This window comes from Sorex fumeus, unplaced genomic scaffold, assembly GCF_029834395.1.
Source record: "Sorex fumeus unplaced genomic scaffold, SorFum_2.1 ptg000035l, whole genome shotgun sequence".
Taxonomy (NCBI): Eukaryota; Metazoa; Chordata; class Mammalia; order Eulipotyphla; family Soricidae; genus Sorex; species Sorex fumeus.
Window position 1 is genome coordinate 13,115,937 of NW_026606092.1, and position 17,508 is coordinate 13,133,444.

Here is a 17,508-nt window from a genome sequence, read left to right on the forward strand (position 1 = left end):
TGAGCCCACAGCTCTAAGCACAGCCAGGTGTCATAGACCCAAAAAAAAAACAAAATAAGAAAAGGGTCATATTACTTATATATATGGCATTCTTCTCAAATTGCTGAAAATAGTAAAACTCTAATTTTGTAGAGTAGGGCCGCAGCAATAGCACAGCGGGTAGGGAGTTTGCCTTGCACGCAGCCAACATGGCCGACCCGAGTTCGATTCCTCCGCCCCTCTCGGAGAGCCCGGCAAGCTACCGAGAGTATTAGATATGCCAGACACAGTAACAACAAAGTCTCCAATGGAGACGTCACTGGGCCCGCTTGAGCAAATCGATGATCAACGGGAGGGCCTTTACTTTACTTTTACTAGTTTTGTAATGCACCCCAAGAGTTTAGTGTTCCCACAATATAAAAAGTGGAGAGTTAAGATTTCTAATCTCACTAATGAGATACAAGAAAAAATAAAACCGTGGGGCTGGATCAACAGCACAGTTGTTAAGGCACTTGCCTTGCATGCTCTGACCCTGGTTAAATCTGCAGTGTTACACATGGTCCTAGGGAATTGCCAAGAGTAAGCGCAGCCTGACCCAGAACCCAAAGAAAAACCATGTTGTAAAAAAAATTCTGTGGTAATGTGTTTCCCCAAAACACAAAATTACAGTTCAACTAGATGTGGTCCTGCTGGCCTCAGAACAATCAGTACAGAATTTCTGGGAATGGCCTGGGCCGCCTAAGCACTGTTTTGGAGCACCCACACAAAAAACGCTTTCAACAAATTCACTATCATCTGTATAGATAAATGTTACAGAAATATGAGACAGAACATCTACCTCAAATCTCACTATGAAGTAACACAATAGGAATTTACAAGCCTAGTTGCACTGTAAGCAATTCATTTGTATTCTATTTGTGCCCTATGTGCAACATGAAGTTAAAAAAAAATTCTGAAGTTATTCTTTATTTCTGTATGTCTAAAATACTGTCACATGCACATAAAGATCTGAAATGCATGCATAGCAGTAATAGGCAGAATTCAGCATACCATATTCATGGACATATTTATAATATATAAATTGTATGTAAATACAAAAAGTACATGCAACCTAAAATGATACAGATCAAGCTGTTGACAATTGTCCCTTTTAACTGGATGAGAGAAAGGAAAAGCTGGACAGATAGTACAAGGGTAAAGGAGCTGGTCTTGCATGAGGCCAGCCCTGATTCAATCCCTAGGACATGATCCCCTCAACAATGCCAGGAGTGACCCTTATGAACAGAGCCAAAAACAGTCCCTGAACACTGCCAAGGCATGTCCCAAAACACACCTCACCAGCACCCACCTCCTCCAAAAAGGAAAAAAAGGGACATCTTTCAATTCTACATAGTTCCATAGGAATGACTTTAAAGAGCTAGCAAATGGAGACAAAAGTCCATGATACCAAGTTTTCCCGACTGTTAATTTAGAATGGCGTGGGCATTCGGTGAAATATACATAGTAGAAAAGTACATCAATGATCAAGAGCCTAACAAGGAGCTTAAGGATGAAAAGGCACAGTATTATCTCACAAAGCTTTTTGAAAGATGTTACCACCATTCACTTGAGAGGGAGGTGGAGAGCAAGTAAGCAAAAGGAAGAAAGAAGAAGAAGACTGATTAGGATTGGGATAAACTCACTGAAAGGTTTTCATCTTCCAAACTGGACATTATCTTAGAAGAAAGTTCTTCACAGCACAAATTTTCTTCTGCTGTTGCCACCAAAGCAGCACAACGGGCAAATGCTCTATACAACTCTGACCAAGTTTTAAGTAAGGTTTTCATAGTGGCCTAACAATTAGGAAGAAATAAAATAAAATAACAATTTACAAACACCTAACAGAATGCATTTCGTAAGCCACCATACAATCAATAGATGTGGCAGAGCATAAGTGACCTCATTTGAAGTACCACTTTTTTCTCTCCTCTCTGCCCTAGCAAAGACAGGAGTGGCCGTGACCCCCTAAGAACCTCCAAATTTGCCCCCATAACAAAATACATTAAGATTAAAGTCATTGCTGCACTTCATGTATCAAGAGCAGACTGGACTAAGTGTGCACCACCCATGTTCAAATGGCAGTACTGTAATAACTTCCAACACCAGAATTTAACAAAGGTCAAAACAAATCCCTCTCTTCTTTCACCGAACTTAGTAACAGTCATAAAGTAGGATTTAGTTAACATTAATACAGGAATTCATTATAAAGGATGAATTATTTTCAGAAGAGCCTTACCACTGGAAATTCCTGTACCGAAAATATGTGGCTTATTGGTAAAGTCAGTGCACCATAGATGGCACTAAAATTATGTTCTAAGGCATCACCTTGATTCACTTCATTTGTCTGAAACAAAATAAATTTAGGTTAGATATTTAACCACCTAATTTTAGACACAAGTAGTATTAGCTTCGTAAGTAAAGTGTGTAGAATTGCAGTCGTAAATACTGAGACATTCAGGTAAGTTCCAAACTCCAGCAATTGTGAATATAACACTATTTAGAATTAGTGTCTTTACACATGTAATCAAGTTACAAGGGCTGGAGTGATAGCACAGCGGGTAGGGTGTTTGCCTTGCATGCGGTTGACCTGGGTTCGATTCCTCCATCCCTCTCAGAGAGCCCGGTAAGCTGCTGAGAGTATCCCAGAGCCTGGCAAGCTCCCCGTGTATTCGATATACCAAAAAACAGTAACAAAGAATAACAAGTTCCATAATAGAGATGTTACTGGTGCCTGCTCTAGCAAATCAATGAACAACTGGAGGACAGTGCTACAGGGTTGAACTTAATCCAGTAACTGGCATCCCAGTGAGAAAATATTCACAGAGAAGACAAAGGGGAAAAATGTCATGTGAAGATGGGAGGCTAAAACCCAAGTCTACAAGTCAAGATATATGAATCATCAGCAATCACTAAAAGCTGAGAGGTAAGAAATAGATTCTCCCTTTCACAACTCCAGAAGAAAGCACTTTTGCCAAAATTACTTATGGATTTCTGGCTTCTACAGTTAGAGGTAAATTGCAGTTACAGAGATTTTTTAGCTCCAAATCTGTGAAAATTTGCATAGTAAGTTCAAGAAACAAATGCCTTTATTTGTATCCTAAGAAGGAATTCCAGAGAAAAAATCTTTTATGAGGCTGGAGTGATACCACAGCGGGTAGGGCGTTTGCCTTGCATATAGCCAACCCGGTTTTGATTCCTAGCATCCCTTATGGTCCCTAAAGCACCGCCAGGAGTAATTCCTGAGTGCATGAGTCAGGAGTAACCCCTGTGCATTGCTGGGTGTGACCGTCCCCGCCCCCAAGAAAAATCTTTTATGATACATAGTGGTTAACATTCCCTTATGTTTAATGATGTGCTGGTTTGCATGGAAAAGAGCTACCTACTGTATTATCACCTACATTCTTTGGTGTCTTCATTTTAAAGTTAAAATTAGTTCCCAGGCAAAATTTCCACTTACACCTTGTTAAAGCAGGGCTAAGTGGTTCTGTAGTATAGCACTTACCTCACATGTATTTAACCAATTCCCACAGAAAAAATATTTTCATGATCTTGTATTCAAATTTCTAAACGATCCATATAATAACAAGAAAAAAAGATTCATCAAATACTGGGGAAAATAAGACATTATTTCATACCTGATTGATCAGTTCTGTTAAGGGGCTGACTATAATACTCCACATTCTCCACAGATGCTCCTTATTTTCCAAATGCTTCGCGTTTTGACTAATAACACTTAAAACAGAGTCGCTAAAAGCTAGTGGTGAAGTTGGACCAGAAAGAACACAGCCTACAAGTGTTTCGAGATTGAGAAAAAACCTAAAGAAAAATTTATTTGAATCATGAATTGAACCATGAATTGACTCAAATTTTTATAGAAAACAAATATAGAAAACAAATCATATAGGAAAATTCTAAAAATAATCCAAAAGTTCAAAAATAATACCAAATCTTATTTCATGAGTTGATATATTAAAAACTAAGGATCAGGGCTAAGAAAGTGGGCTAAATCTCCAACGTTCTTTCCCAACAGAAACATAAATATTTTATATTACATACACTCAAAAAATTATCATTTGTTACATATTAGCCTCGCAAAAAAACATACGCAGTTTCATCTTAAATTACCTTTCACCTTCTATGCCGTATTCCAAAAGCTTGCTGAAAATTAACTGAATTAAGAACAAAGCTGGAGTTCCCTGAGAAAAATGAGAGACATTGCAATTAATCTTTGTATAGGTTCAATTCTGTTAGACTTGTCTTAGGCATCAATGAAATGATTTTAAATTTGAGAAATAGTGCCATCAGTTAAATGGCAAAAATTAAAACAAACAGAAAACAAGAAAAAAAAACCAAGTTCTTTATAATTTTACTCATAGATGTTCCATCTACATAAACAAGTTAAAACTCAGTACAAACATAAAAACAGTAACTTAAAACTTGCCAAAATAGCAAGACGTTTCAGCATAAGCCAATATATTCTGTAGTCCCAAAATTTATAATAGCTCTATTATTTTATATAAACAAATACATTTTTGAACACTTTAATAGTTTCACTTATGATTATCATTATTTTTTTCTTTAGCAATCAGTATATCCAAATCCAACTCAGAAATTTACAATCTAAGTTTTACTTAAAAAAGGGAATACCAAGGGTTTAAAAAATAAAGTTTCAATAATCATTACATTTAGGATACTTGCATTAAGAATATCCATATTAGCAACCTGATATGCTGGTGAACCTAATACTTTCTGTGGAAGTCCTTTAATTGTAATTTCCATGAGGACCTAAGGGAAAGATTTTTATTATATATAAATTAGTCATAAAAACTGTAGTTGACAAAATTCTAGTCATTAACATAGTCATAACTCATCATTTTAAGTAACATTTACTAACATATTAATACTAGCACAGAAATAGTTTAACATAAAACAAATACTTTTACATGAGTTTACAATGTCCAAAGAGGGGGCATGATGCCGCCAGCAGGTCAACCTGTACCTGTGGGGCGAGTGTATCAGCAACCTGATGGTGCCTTCAAACTCCCAGATACCCCCAAATTTCTGCTGTGCCTTTGGCCAGACCCCAACAACTTGGGGCCAAATTTACCAAGAAATTAAACGGCCAAAAGTTAGGTATGTAGGAGACTCACCCACAACCACCTCTGGCTCAGCTATATAAGCTCATTTCTTGGCCTTATTTCAGAGACCCATAAACCTCAAAAGACATCAAAAGGCGCAGTTAAGAGTCTATAGTGCAGAGGTAGGCGGGAACCCGTGCCACACTCAAGGCTGCTCCACATGCGCTCGGGCTGAGCCTCATGCCTGAGTGAAGTCCTACAGAACCCAGTAATGCAGAACTTTGTGACCTTGGATTCTGGGCTCAAGAGGACCAGGAGACAGATCCTCTGCCTGCTTTCCCCAGTGTCCGCAGACCCAAGGGTCACACCCATAAACCACCTCCAACTGGCACCAGATAATCTCGTCAAAGGCCATCATCCAGATCACATGGCTGCTTCTCCGGAAAAAGAGCATAAGGCCCCCACAACATGCCACTGACTCCGCGACATACTGTTTTAACATGGGGTGCCCCCCCGTGGGGGGGGGGCCAGAGGGTGAGAGTCCTCCCCACCCCAAGGGACCCAGCTCTGGCAGCCAAAAATCTCCAACAACCCAACCGCTGCCATGCCCAAAGCTGCTTCCCACATGCTGGGTTCAAGCCTCACATATGAGTAAACATATTCCTGGACTGTGTGACACATGATGAAACACTCCCTGCCCATTCTTCATAATTACCACACCACATTTGATAGAGTTCAGATAGTAGTCAACAAATCCTAGAGGGAAATATATATATATGTATATATATATATATTTATGCATAGATAGATATTTCAGATATGTATACCAAAACTGACACCACCCAAACTTTTAACGTTAGTGATATCCTATAGAATGTCTTAATGGTTCCTCCCAAAACAGAATAATATTCACAAAGTTTCGTATAGAATACTGTTTTATAAGCACGTTCAGCAGTTCTTCGTAACAGACAATATGAAATATATTACTTCGGTTGTGTTTTGTGACAGGGATTGGGATTTGGGATGGAAACATCCCGAATATGGTGGAGGGAAGGTGTAATGGTGGTGGGATTGGTGTTTGAATATTGAGTGTAATCAAACATTGTGAACTTATAAAATTAAAAAATCTTAAAAAAGGGGGTATGGTGCTGCCAGCAGGTCAATGTGTACCTGTGAGGCGAGTGCATCAGCAGCCTGATGGCGCCTTCAGACTTCCAGATACCCCAAAATTGCTGCTGTACTTTGGCCAGATCCCAAAAACTTGGGGTAAAGTTTACCAAGAAAGTAAACAGCCAAAAGTTAGGTATGTGGGAAACACACCCACAAACCACCTCCGGCTCAGCTATATAATTGGAGGCAAGGCTTCTCTGGTTCCTGATTGAACTGTTTAATGGCCATGATCCCAGAGACTCAGAAACGAATCTTGGAAACCAGTGGCTTTAGGTAGAAATGCGTCTGGTTCCTACAGTAGGTTACCGGTGCTGGGCCAACCCAGGTGGGAATAGGTTTCATGCCTTGGCCTGTTCCCCCTGGCGGCCCAGTGGCCATCATCCTTCAGAGGCCACTGGATAGTCTGGTTTGGGCCCCCAGTGACGAGACACACAGGGCCTCACGGGATGGGGGTGGAGCCAGGCTTGTCCTCCCCACCCCAGCGAGACCCCAAGTCATTGCCCACAAACGGCCTCTCTGGCTCCTGATCCAGCTGCTAACGGCCTTGATTCCAGAGACTCAGAAACAAATTTCAAAACCCAGCGGCTTTTGGCAGAAATGTGTCCAGACCCTGCAGTAGGTTACTGTCGCCAGGCCACCCCAGGAGGGAAAGGGTGCTGTCCCTCTGCCGGTTTCCCCCTGGCGGCTCGGTGGCCGCCATCCTCCAGAGGCCATTGGACAGTCAAGCTTGGGCCTGCAGTGACGAAACTTGTTGAGCTTCACGGGATGGGGCCTGTCCTCCCCACCCCAACGAGACCCCAAGTCATCGCCCATCGAAATATTGAATGTGATCAAAGTAGAGAGAGAGTAATGTGGAAATCATCTGCCCCACAAGTGCGGGGAGGGTGTGGGATGGGGATATACCAGGGTTTTTGGAGGTGGAGAATGGGCACTGGTGAAGGTACGGGTGTTTCACTGTATGACCGAGACTTAGACCCAAAAGCTTTGTAACCGCTCTCACGGTGATTCAATAAATAAAATTATCAAAAATAAAAAAATTTTAAAAAAAAGTAATGCGGCGTTCATGCCCAATTCAATCAGCTTAATCAATGGATGAATAAATAGCAGTGCTCCTACATCACAATAAAAATAAATAAACATGTCCAAAGAGCAGATGGAGATAATAAAGAAATCACTCCTGTGCAGCCAGAAATAGTCCCTGAGCATGGCCCAAAAAAAAACCCAAAAACTAATGTATTCCGTGGGCCACAGAACTAGCACAGTAGGTAAGGTCAATTTGCTTTGCATGCAGCTGAAGCCACTCTGGTTCATATCTCTGCTACAATATATGGCCCAAACATACACAACATACACCCCTACCCCCTGCAAAAAAAAAAAAGTTCCAAATACAGAAATATATTCACCTTTTCATTATGTTTTATATGTGTGTGCATGTGGGGGGGGGGGGGGGTAAGGAGGGGAGGGGAGATTTATTTTGAGGCCACACCGGGCAATGCTCAGGGACCTAAATGGGATGCCAGGAATCAAACCCGGGTCAGTCACATGGGAGGCAGGAGCCTTACCTGCTTGCTGTACTATCTGGCCCCTGAATTTACATTTTATCTGAACTTATATTCTTCCAACTTTCTTCAAAGTTTCATGTCCTTTAGTACATTCCCTCTAAATAGCTTAAGTGTTTTTCTCAATTAGGAGATTTAGGATGCCTTTCTACTCACTCACATACTACAAAAGTTCTAAGTGTCCACAGTCAAAAGGAGAGCGATCTTTCTAAGACTAAACTACTAATATTTGATATAAAAATGTTCTCTGGGGACCTGAGAGATAGTACAGCTTATAGGAGGCATGCCTTGCACACAACTAACCTGGGTTCCATACCCAGTACCTTATATGGTCCTCCAGGCTTTCCTGCCAGTGGTGATTCCTGAGCACTGCCAGGTGTAGCTCGTAAAAAAAAAAAAAAATTAAATAAAACAAAATAAATAAATGTCTGAAAAGGTCCCTGAGCAGAGCCAGGATTAACCTGAGCACAGGTGGGTATGACCCTAAAATCAAAAATAACAAAATAAAAAAGTTCTCAAATTTCAAAACATGTGAAGTATCTTCAATACAAATTTAATTTCAGAATATAACTCTTAAAGTCGAACAGTGAAGTATATACTTACCAGTATTTTAGATACAGGAAATACTTCTGACTTCACTATGCTTTCCAAAGATTTCAGCAAGACAGTCAAAACCTCAGAACCTGGTCTCTCTCTCTTGTTACCTATCCAATAAAAAGGTGTGTTATATATAGTTCTAAGCATTTTTTTCTGAATTAAATTTAGTATTTTTAGGGGGAAGATATTTGCTTAGCTATAAAATAATTTTTTTCAAAGTTAACAAAACTTAACTTTGCTGGTCGAAGTCTGAAAAATTTCTAAATGATTTTAAAATGTAAACCCAAGATTTCACTGATTATAAAAATCACCTCATAAGTTAAAATGCTTACCCGATTCAATAACCGATGTTACCAAGCTAATTAGCTCCTTCCAAATTGCATTGATTACTACATCTGTCAAAGAATGAAAAGCATTAAGTACTTGATGAAGTAGACACTTGTATAAAGACTCCCCCTATACTGTATATAAAAAAATAAACTGAGAGGGCTGGAGCGATAGCACAGTGGGTAGGGTGTGTGCCTTGCACACGGCCGACCCAGGTTTGATTCCCAGCATCCCATGTGGTCCCCTGAGCACCGCCAGGGGTAATTCCTGAGTGCAGAGCCAGGAGTAAACCCTGTGCATCGCCAGGTATGACCCAAAAAGAAAGAAAAAAAAAAAAAACCTGAGCAAATAATTTACAACACAATCATTAAGAACACTATAATCATCTTCTAAAGAAAGAGTATATGTAACTAAGGATATTTCTTTCCAAAGAAATGTTAATACAGTAACAGAGATCATATAACTGGGATATTTTTTCTGTATTGCCATTATTTCTATCCCCTGTTTGTAATATCTATTCTTTTGAGACCAAAAAAAAAAAAAATCAATGACTGGGAAGGGTATTAAAAAATCATTTTGGGGAAAAAAGAACTTCTGGGGCCCATTACACAGCAAACTTTTGAAATGTTTTCCCTCTCATTTGCTAGGTGTAATTATTCGGGTAGAAATGCTGAACAGAGCCTCAATTTGAATCACAGTTCTATAACTTGACCATGTGACCTTGCATATATTATTGAAATCGCTACAAAACCCAAAACCCCATCTACAAATTGGACCAACAGAGGTTACTCAGAGAATAATACAGTAACAGTAGTCACAGGGAATACATCCCAAGACCTCCTGTAGGTATCTGCCAGGAGTGATCCCGAGCATGTCAGATGTGACCCATTTAAAAAACAAACAAACAAAAAAAAAACTGCTTGAGGTCCAGGTCCAGAGATGTCTGCAGTGAGTCCTACATACACAATGCTTTCTTCTTGTACTTATTGAATATAAAGTCCTATTGTAACTAAGGTACAATAAGGAATTCCATTAGAACAGTTAAAACAAAATTGTACTAAAGCTCTTAAGAATGTGTCACCTCTTAAAATTTGTTTCTGGGTCAGATCCAGTGAGGCTCAGGATCTGCACTCAGGAATCACTACTGGCAGGGCTCACAGGACCATATGGGGTGCTGGATTCGAACTGGAGGCAGCTGTGTGCAAGCAAAGAACCTGACACACTTAAGTATTTCTAGAGCCTCACTTCTTAAATTTCTTACTGTACATATTTTGAACAGAACTAAAAACATGCCAAATGAAACTGGGTAAGAGGGATAACTATTATGTACTTAAAATTTACATAATAACCTGATTCACAGGTAACTTATTTACTACTTTTAAATGGAGATTTGAAGCTCCCGGGAGAGAACAAGGCAGAGTCTCCTACCCTGTGCCTGACTGTCCTAACCAGGGCCCAACAGCTGAAGACCTCTGGGCCCCAGCCAAGGCCATACTGGGACCACTCTCTACACACTTGGATGAGCCTCACGAATAAAAGAACTGGCAGAGAAACCCAGGTGTGTGGGACCCGGGGCTGAGATCTCCAAGCCTGCACGGTTTGGGACTAGACCTGCCAGTAGCAAGACAGTTACACCCACCAACTGCCGTGTAACCCCAACAACGGCCAGGATCCAGAGATTATCACACTCAGCTCCCGGAAGCGCGGCCGCATTCGTGGACACGTGACATCTTATCGTCTCATTCCTACTTTGGACAAACTGGCAGGCTACCAAATGTAACCTGCCCACACGGCAGAGCCTGGCAAACTCCCCGTGGCGTACCCAATATGCCAAATACCAGTAACAATGAAGGGTCTCATTCTCCTAACTCTGAAAGAGCCTTGAATATGGCACTTTTTTTTTTTTTAAATCTCAGGGCTAGGACGAAGGAGACGTTATTGGGGCCTGCGCGAGGCAATCGACAAATAACAGGATGGTTGTGACTGACTGTGAAATGAAGGTTTCAATTTAAGTTTAAATATTTACCAGAAGCATCTTTTCCAACTGTAACAAAGCTGTCCTGCACAGCAGAGATAAGTGTATTCGCATGTTTAGAAAAGAAAGAGGAGCTGCCAATTAAGGAATGTTCCAGTGGCTCTAAGAGAGAAAAAGAAAATTATGCAAAACAAATTTTGAAAGAAATAAAAGATTTACATCAAACCTACACAATTAGAGAATATTTTCCCAGTCTGATTTACTCTATTTTTATTGTAAATTGTTTTAATACTGAAATTTTTTAAATAACTACATACCTAAGCTCAGTACAAGTTTGTTTTTCTTAGCAAAATTCAAAACTTCTGGACCCAACAAAAAATGGAGCAACATTTCAAGACCCAGAAGTTGAATGGATGGGATTGTGGCCATTCCACCAAAACTTGAACTGAGGTTCATGCGGGTAGATCCAGGGGATCCATATGGAGAAGCACCTTCAATTAAAAAGGGGGAGGGAAAAAAAAACTAAATAATTTAAATTAGTAATTTATATTTAAATTAGCTACTAAAAAGAATGTATTTAACTCCATTTCAATGAATTTACCCTTTAAAAAGTTTGTTTTTAAGTGAAAGTTGAGAGCGGCAAATTGAGAGCAGCTGCATATAGCCCACCAACACTCCTAATTAATATTGGGTTAGTGGCATATCATTTGAATTAGTGAAACTCTTGTAAATTCTTACCCCTAAATCTTAATATGCAGGCATTCTGGAAACTCTAGTATTTTAATTTTGACTCAGAATACTAAAGAAAAGAGCAAGTCAAAAATTTTATTTTGGGGCTGGAGCAATAGCATACCAGGTAGGGCGTTTGCCTTGCACACGGCCAACCCAGGTTCAATTCCCAGCACCCCGTGTGGTCCCCTGAGCACCGCCAGGAGTGATTCCTGAGTGTATGAACCAGGAGTAACTCCTATGCATTTGCTGGGTGTGACTCAAAAATGAAAAAAAAAAAATTTATTTCACTGAATCACTCTCATCCTGTTGTTCATGAATTGCCTCGAGCAGGCCCTAGTAACGTCTCCTTCGTCCTAGCCCAGAGATTTTAAAAAGTGCCACATTCAAGGCTCTTTCTGGATCAGGAGAATGAGACTCATCATTGTTACTGGTTTTTGGCATATTGAATACGCCATGGGGAGTTTGCCAGACTCTGCCGTGTGGGCAGGATACTTTTGGTAGCCCTGAAAATTGATGGCGCTGGAGCATAGGCTCCATACCCGGCCATCGCCACGCAGTTTTATCCGGTAAAGCAAATGATTATTTCACTAGTATACATAAAAGCATATGGGCTGGAGCGATAGCACAGCAGGTAGGGCGTTTGCCTTACATGCGGCCGACCTGGCCGACTCAAGTTTGATTCCTCTGCCCCTCTCAGAGAGCGTGGCAAGCTACCAAGAATATCTTGCCCGCACAGCAAAGCCTGGCAAGCTACCCGTGACATATTTGATATGCCAAACACAGTAACAAGTCTCATAATTGAGACGTTACTGGGCCCACTCGAGCAAATCGATGAACAATGGGAGGACAGTGACATAAAAGTACATTTCTTAGTGGGAAATAAGGAGCAACTTTCCCATTGACAACAAATTACAGGGGTAATTGTAATATGAGGGGTAAGTAATATGTGATAAGTATGTAATATGAAAAGTAAAATTATATTAACAGATATTTTAAAGGCAGCTTAAATTGTAAATGCCTCACTTTACATAAGAACACCAAGCAACAGCTTTTTTAAGAAACAAATCAAAGATGGGGAGAGAGGAGGATGGTGTGTCTATCTTACCTTTGTGTGCAGGAGATGAATTCAAAGCTGGTGAAGTACCTATGCGAGATGAATTGCCTTGAGGTGAAGTATTAGAATCAACACTTATTGTGCTTTGAATCAGAGGCACACAAACCTATTTGGGTAAAAACAAACTGTATATGTAAACTGTCATGTTTTTAAAAAAGCTTTGCACATTTAAAATTTCTAGCAGCCTGAATATCCTTAACTCTTATGTTCTTTTGAGATGTTGAATTTTTTTGAGGTGTTGAATTTTACTGACTGCTTTGATACACAGACAAATCCAGAAATTTGGGAAAGTAAAGATTTACAGTGAAACTGCTAAAGTGTATCAAAAAATTTTACTTCTGAATATCAGATAGAGAAATATAGAATTAACTTCTGCTAAAAAAGATACACTTGCGGAGCCAGAGAGATAGTACAGCAGATAGAGCGTTTGCCTTGCACGTGGCCGAACCAGGTTCGATACCCGGCATCCCATATGCTCCCCCGAGTACCACCAGAAGTAATCCCTGACTGTAGAGTCAGGAGGAAAACCCTGAGCATCGCTAGATGTGACCCCAAAAGGAAAAAATTTTAATGTTTTTTGGTAGAAAATTTCAGGTTTACCAAAAATACACCCTAAGAAAATTTAAAGAAAATTGCTCATTTCTCTAAGAATAATAGACTACAAATTGGTGTTGGGAAAACCGGAGGGAAAAAAATTGCTAGCAGGGCTGGGAACAGTGCAAAGGACTGGAGGAATGCAGACTTTGAATGCTGACAATCAGGGTTTGAGCATGCCCACCACATGGTCCTCTGAGCACCAACAGAAGCAGCTAGAACTCAGCTGACTCCCCCATTTTCTTTTATGATCCTCAATGCCATCAATGTTCATCTTGAATTAGTTCATGACCTGAAGTTTCAAAGTCTAAAGATATTAAACAATTAAAACGTTAGGAACTGGAGAGAGACAGTAGTGAGCAGGAGCTTGTCTGTACCCAAGTTCAATACCCAGCATCACGAATGGTTCCTTAAACTGTGTCCCAGTGTTCTCTAAGCACAGAGCCAGCAGTAAGCCCCAAGCATTGATGACTAAAGCCCTAAACAAAAAATTTTTAAGAATTTAGCAAAATTTCACACATCTTTATTGAGATTTACTAGGCCCTTTATTTGCTTCACTGCTATTCAGTTTTCAATTTAATTCAAATTTTAATAATCTACCATTCATTTAACCCTCCATTGCCCTACGGCCTGTGTGTCTGTTTTTGTACCAGTACCATAATAATTTTACACAGCATCATACTGCTGCTATCAGAATTAAGTGTCATCAAGTCGTGTGACAATTTCCATTTTTCCTTCTTTCAGGACTGTGCTAATTATTCAGACTTTTGTTTCCATGCCCATTTTAAAATGATTATTTCTCAGAAAATGCTAGAAAGTACAGGGGTAAAGCACTTGCCTTGTACAAGCTGCACAATCCCTGGGCATCACTTATGGTCGATCCCCTGAACACTTCTAGGAGTGATTCCTGAGCATTTAAGCACTACAATTAATGGTCCTCAGCCAGCACAAGAGGAGATATTCAAGGAACAGAGGCAGGAGTAGTACTCCAGATGTGGCCCAATACAAAATAGAACATCACAGAGAGAATTCTGCAGTCTGGACACATTAGAGAGGCCTGGGTCTGATTATCCACACCAGCTGGTACCTCAAGCACAGCAGCAGCACTGAGCTGAGTATAGCCTTAGAGCACTACTAGGTGTGGCCCCAAGGTTTAAAACAAAACAAAAATTAAAGATAAATGCCATTGAGGTATTAGCAGGGACTGCATTCAATCTAAGAACACAGTGATATGAATGAATATTCTAGCACTGCTTCTTCAATCCATAAAAATGGGGTATCCTTTGTGTTTTCTATTTAAACTATCTTACAGTTTTCTTTTCTGTTTGTTTGGTGGCAACACCTGGCAAAGCTCACGGCTTACTCCATGCTCTGCACTAAGGAAATACTCCTGGGCAGGCTTAGGGACCATACGGGTTGCCAGGGATAGAACCCAGATCAGCTGTACGCATGTCCTAACCCCTTGTACTACCTCTCTTCAGTCCCACCTTACAGTTTTCAATATACAATTGGGAGTTTCTTTGCTTAGCTCCTTTGTTAAGAATACTCCTAGGTAATTTTGTTCTTTCTGCTGTAACTGTGCATTTCTCCTTCTAATTTTATTTTTGCCTATGGATCTGAAACTTTTTTGTATACTGATTTTACATCCTCGTGCAGTTATCAAGACTAAAAGAACTCAGAACTAAAAATAAAATGGACTCTAAAATCCAAAAATACCAAAATAAACAAAGAAATAGGATAAAAGTTTATCGGCACCTTTTATTAAACATTAAAAAAAACACAAACAAAGAAGCTAAATGTCAGATTACTTCCAAAATGAAAGAGGCCAAGTTAAGATTAATCACAGGTCTAAATTCAAGCTGGTTAAACTCAGCTCAATGCTGCTGTGCTTGAGGTACCAGGTGGTGTGGACAATCTCCAATGCACTAAATTTATTTAAAAATCCACAGAAATTTATAAATGCCAGAGCAATAGTACAGAGAGGGGCCAGTAATACATATGGCCACCACCACTTATATGGTCCCCTAAACCCTGCCAGGAGTGACCCCTGAGCAGAGTCAGGAGTAAACCCTGAGCACTACCGGGAACAAAAAGAAAAAAAAAAAGAGTTTATCTATAAAATAGTTAACTGCACTTTTAGAAATGTATTACTGGAATACTATTATATGCCCTGGGGAAATTGGTGAAGTGATGGTTTTATGAAGCCTAACTATAATGGCTTCCCGTGCTCTGACAAAAATCTCCTTTTTGTAGCCTTCTGGCACATGTGTCCGACTTCATACAGTTGGGCATTCATTATAACCCTACTAGCTGCAGCTTTCTGAAGGTTGCTGTTGCTAAATGATGTATAAATTGACAAAAGTTATATAATTCCACAGAAAGATATTAAAAAGATGAACAAGAGTATACTTTAAGAGTACAAAGTAATTCTGAAATGCAAACCATGTCTTTGGATTGACCTTCATGAAGTAACTGACTTATCTTCCTAAACTTGACATTAATTTAAAAAAAAATTTTGTAGTCACCGAGAAATTAAAAAGTTATTCATGACTTGTTTTCAGGCATACATTGTTTCAACACCAATGGCTTTATCAGTGCTCACTTGAACACAAATATTTGAGCTAAGAAATTATTCTTCTTGAAGACAGTTTTAAAAACCAGAGAAACTGATTCAACTATGTAATTAACCTAACTGATTTGTATGCAACAATTTTATTCTCAATTTTGTAATACTTAATTTCTCAATAGCCTTAAGACACACCATTCCAAAAAATCTTAAACAGCTCAAAGTGCTAGAGTACATACTTTGCAAAAGAAAATCTGGGTTCAATCCCCACTATTGCATGATCCCATGAAACCCGCAGGTGTAGGCCCATATAAAAACTCAAACAATCTTTTCTCTTGAAAGAAAGAATAAAGATGACAAATATCTTGCCTTTTCTTTTTTTTCTTTTTTGCTCTTTTGGGGTCACACCAAGCAATGCTCAGGGGTTACTCTTGGCTCTGCACTCAGGAATTACTTTTGACAGAGCTTGGGGGACATAATGGGATGCCAAGGACTGAAATCCAGTCGGCCATGTGCAAGACAAATGTCCAACCTGCTGTACTATTGCTCTAGCCCCCAACTTGTGTTTTCTAATTGAGAGGTACTAGCTGTATTATTTCAGCTAAGCTGATGCATACCTTTGAAGAGACATGAATTCAAATTCTGTGTCAGGGACAAGAAAGATCTTTCATATAGTGATATACTTACATGGCAGCGGTAACAGGGAAAAGCTTAGACTGCTAAGAATTTAAGAACACATTAAAAAGTACAAACTATTACTATAAATACTTGTAAATAATCATACCTGTTCAAAATTAGCTGGAAGGTGAGGTCCAAGTCTCATCAATAAATACCACCAGACTTCTAGTTTTGTTAGTGCTAGAGCTTCTGTTCTCACATGAATGGAACTCAACGGTTGCATTAACAACTTCAGTCTTTTTGCACTACATAGTATTTCTGAAAATAAAAGTTCAGACATATAAGAACAAACAAGTAAATTTTTAAAATGCATATATAACAGTCTAGGTCTCTATTAAGAATAGCAAGGACACTGATTAAAAAGAAATTTCTTCTAGAGGCCAAGAAGAAAGCTCAAAGAAAGCACATGCCAAGCAAGCATAAGGCCAAAAAGATGAAAGTCAAAAGTTCAATCCCCTGTGCTGTCAGCCAGCACTGGTGATGCTGACAACTCTGCTTTGCTTCTGGGCATCCCCATCAGGAAAGACTTGGAAGGTGGCTCACTGGCTTAGAAAAAGCAGAGAGAGAAAGGTTCTGAATTAATCCTTGGAGCCATGTATTCACTGACCCAAATCCTTTTCAACCAAGGTCTGGGAAAAGGATTTTTCCCCTTGAATCATCAACTGTTCCTGTACCAACTGTAATTGTTATTGAAACACCCCAGCAGGCAAACAATGACCATGCTTATAAGTAGCAATAGTTACTGGATACAGTACCAGGAGCATTTCTACAAAGAAAGCTAACAACATGGATACCAATTTTGGTTATATCTGGGGGAAAGAGTATGGAGGATTCATTCCACTGATAGCTCATGAGCTGTATCCATTACTTTAACGCTACAAAACACCCTAGAAGACTCAGAAATCCTTAAAATATGACCTCCAGCTTAACAGACCATAATGTTGCAAAATTACATCCAAACTGCTTTACATTATCCCCTACTTTACAGTGTAACTTTGAAAGAAATTTGTCTCATCAATATAAAGTTCTCAATACCATCATTAGCGAGTTCAACAAAATCTTCAAAAATGACCCTGGTCAAAAAAGTGGCTTAGCAGAGT

The 17,508-nt window shown here is 39.6% G+C and overlaps 1 protein-coding gene across 2 annotated transcripts in view; it reads right to left on the minus strand.

Annotated features, from left to right (window-relative positions):
• RIF1 (replication timing regulatory factor 1) overlaps nt 1-17,508 on the minus strand; it is a 60,023-nt gene that overhangs the window by 26,205 nt on the left and 16,310 nt on the right. For both annotated transcript variants that reach the window (XM_056117568.1, XM_056117567.1), the window contains exons 9-19: nt 16,515-16,666; nt 12,562-12,676; nt 11,042-11,215; nt 10,776-10,886; nt 8,755-8,817; nt 8,429-8,529; nt 4,717-4,803; nt 4,144-4,214; nt 3,654-3,834; nt 2,255-2,362; nt 1,662-1,811 (exon numbers count right to left, since the gene is read on the minus strand). In XM_056117568.1, the coding sequence (XP_055973543.1) occupies nt 1,662-1,811; nt 2,255-2,362; nt 3,654-3,834; nt 4,144-4,214; nt 4,717-4,803; nt 8,429-8,529; nt 8,755-8,817; nt 10,776-10,886; nt 11,042-11,215; nt 12,562-12,676; nt 16,515-16,666 (1,313 nt within the window). The remainder of the gene's footprint in view (nt 1-1,661; nt 1,812-2,254; nt 2,363-3,653; nt 3,835-4,143; nt 4,215-4,716; nt 4,804-8,428; nt 8,530-8,754; nt 8,818-10,775; nt 10,887-11,041; nt 11,216-12,561; nt 12,677-16,514; nt 16,667-17,508) is intronic.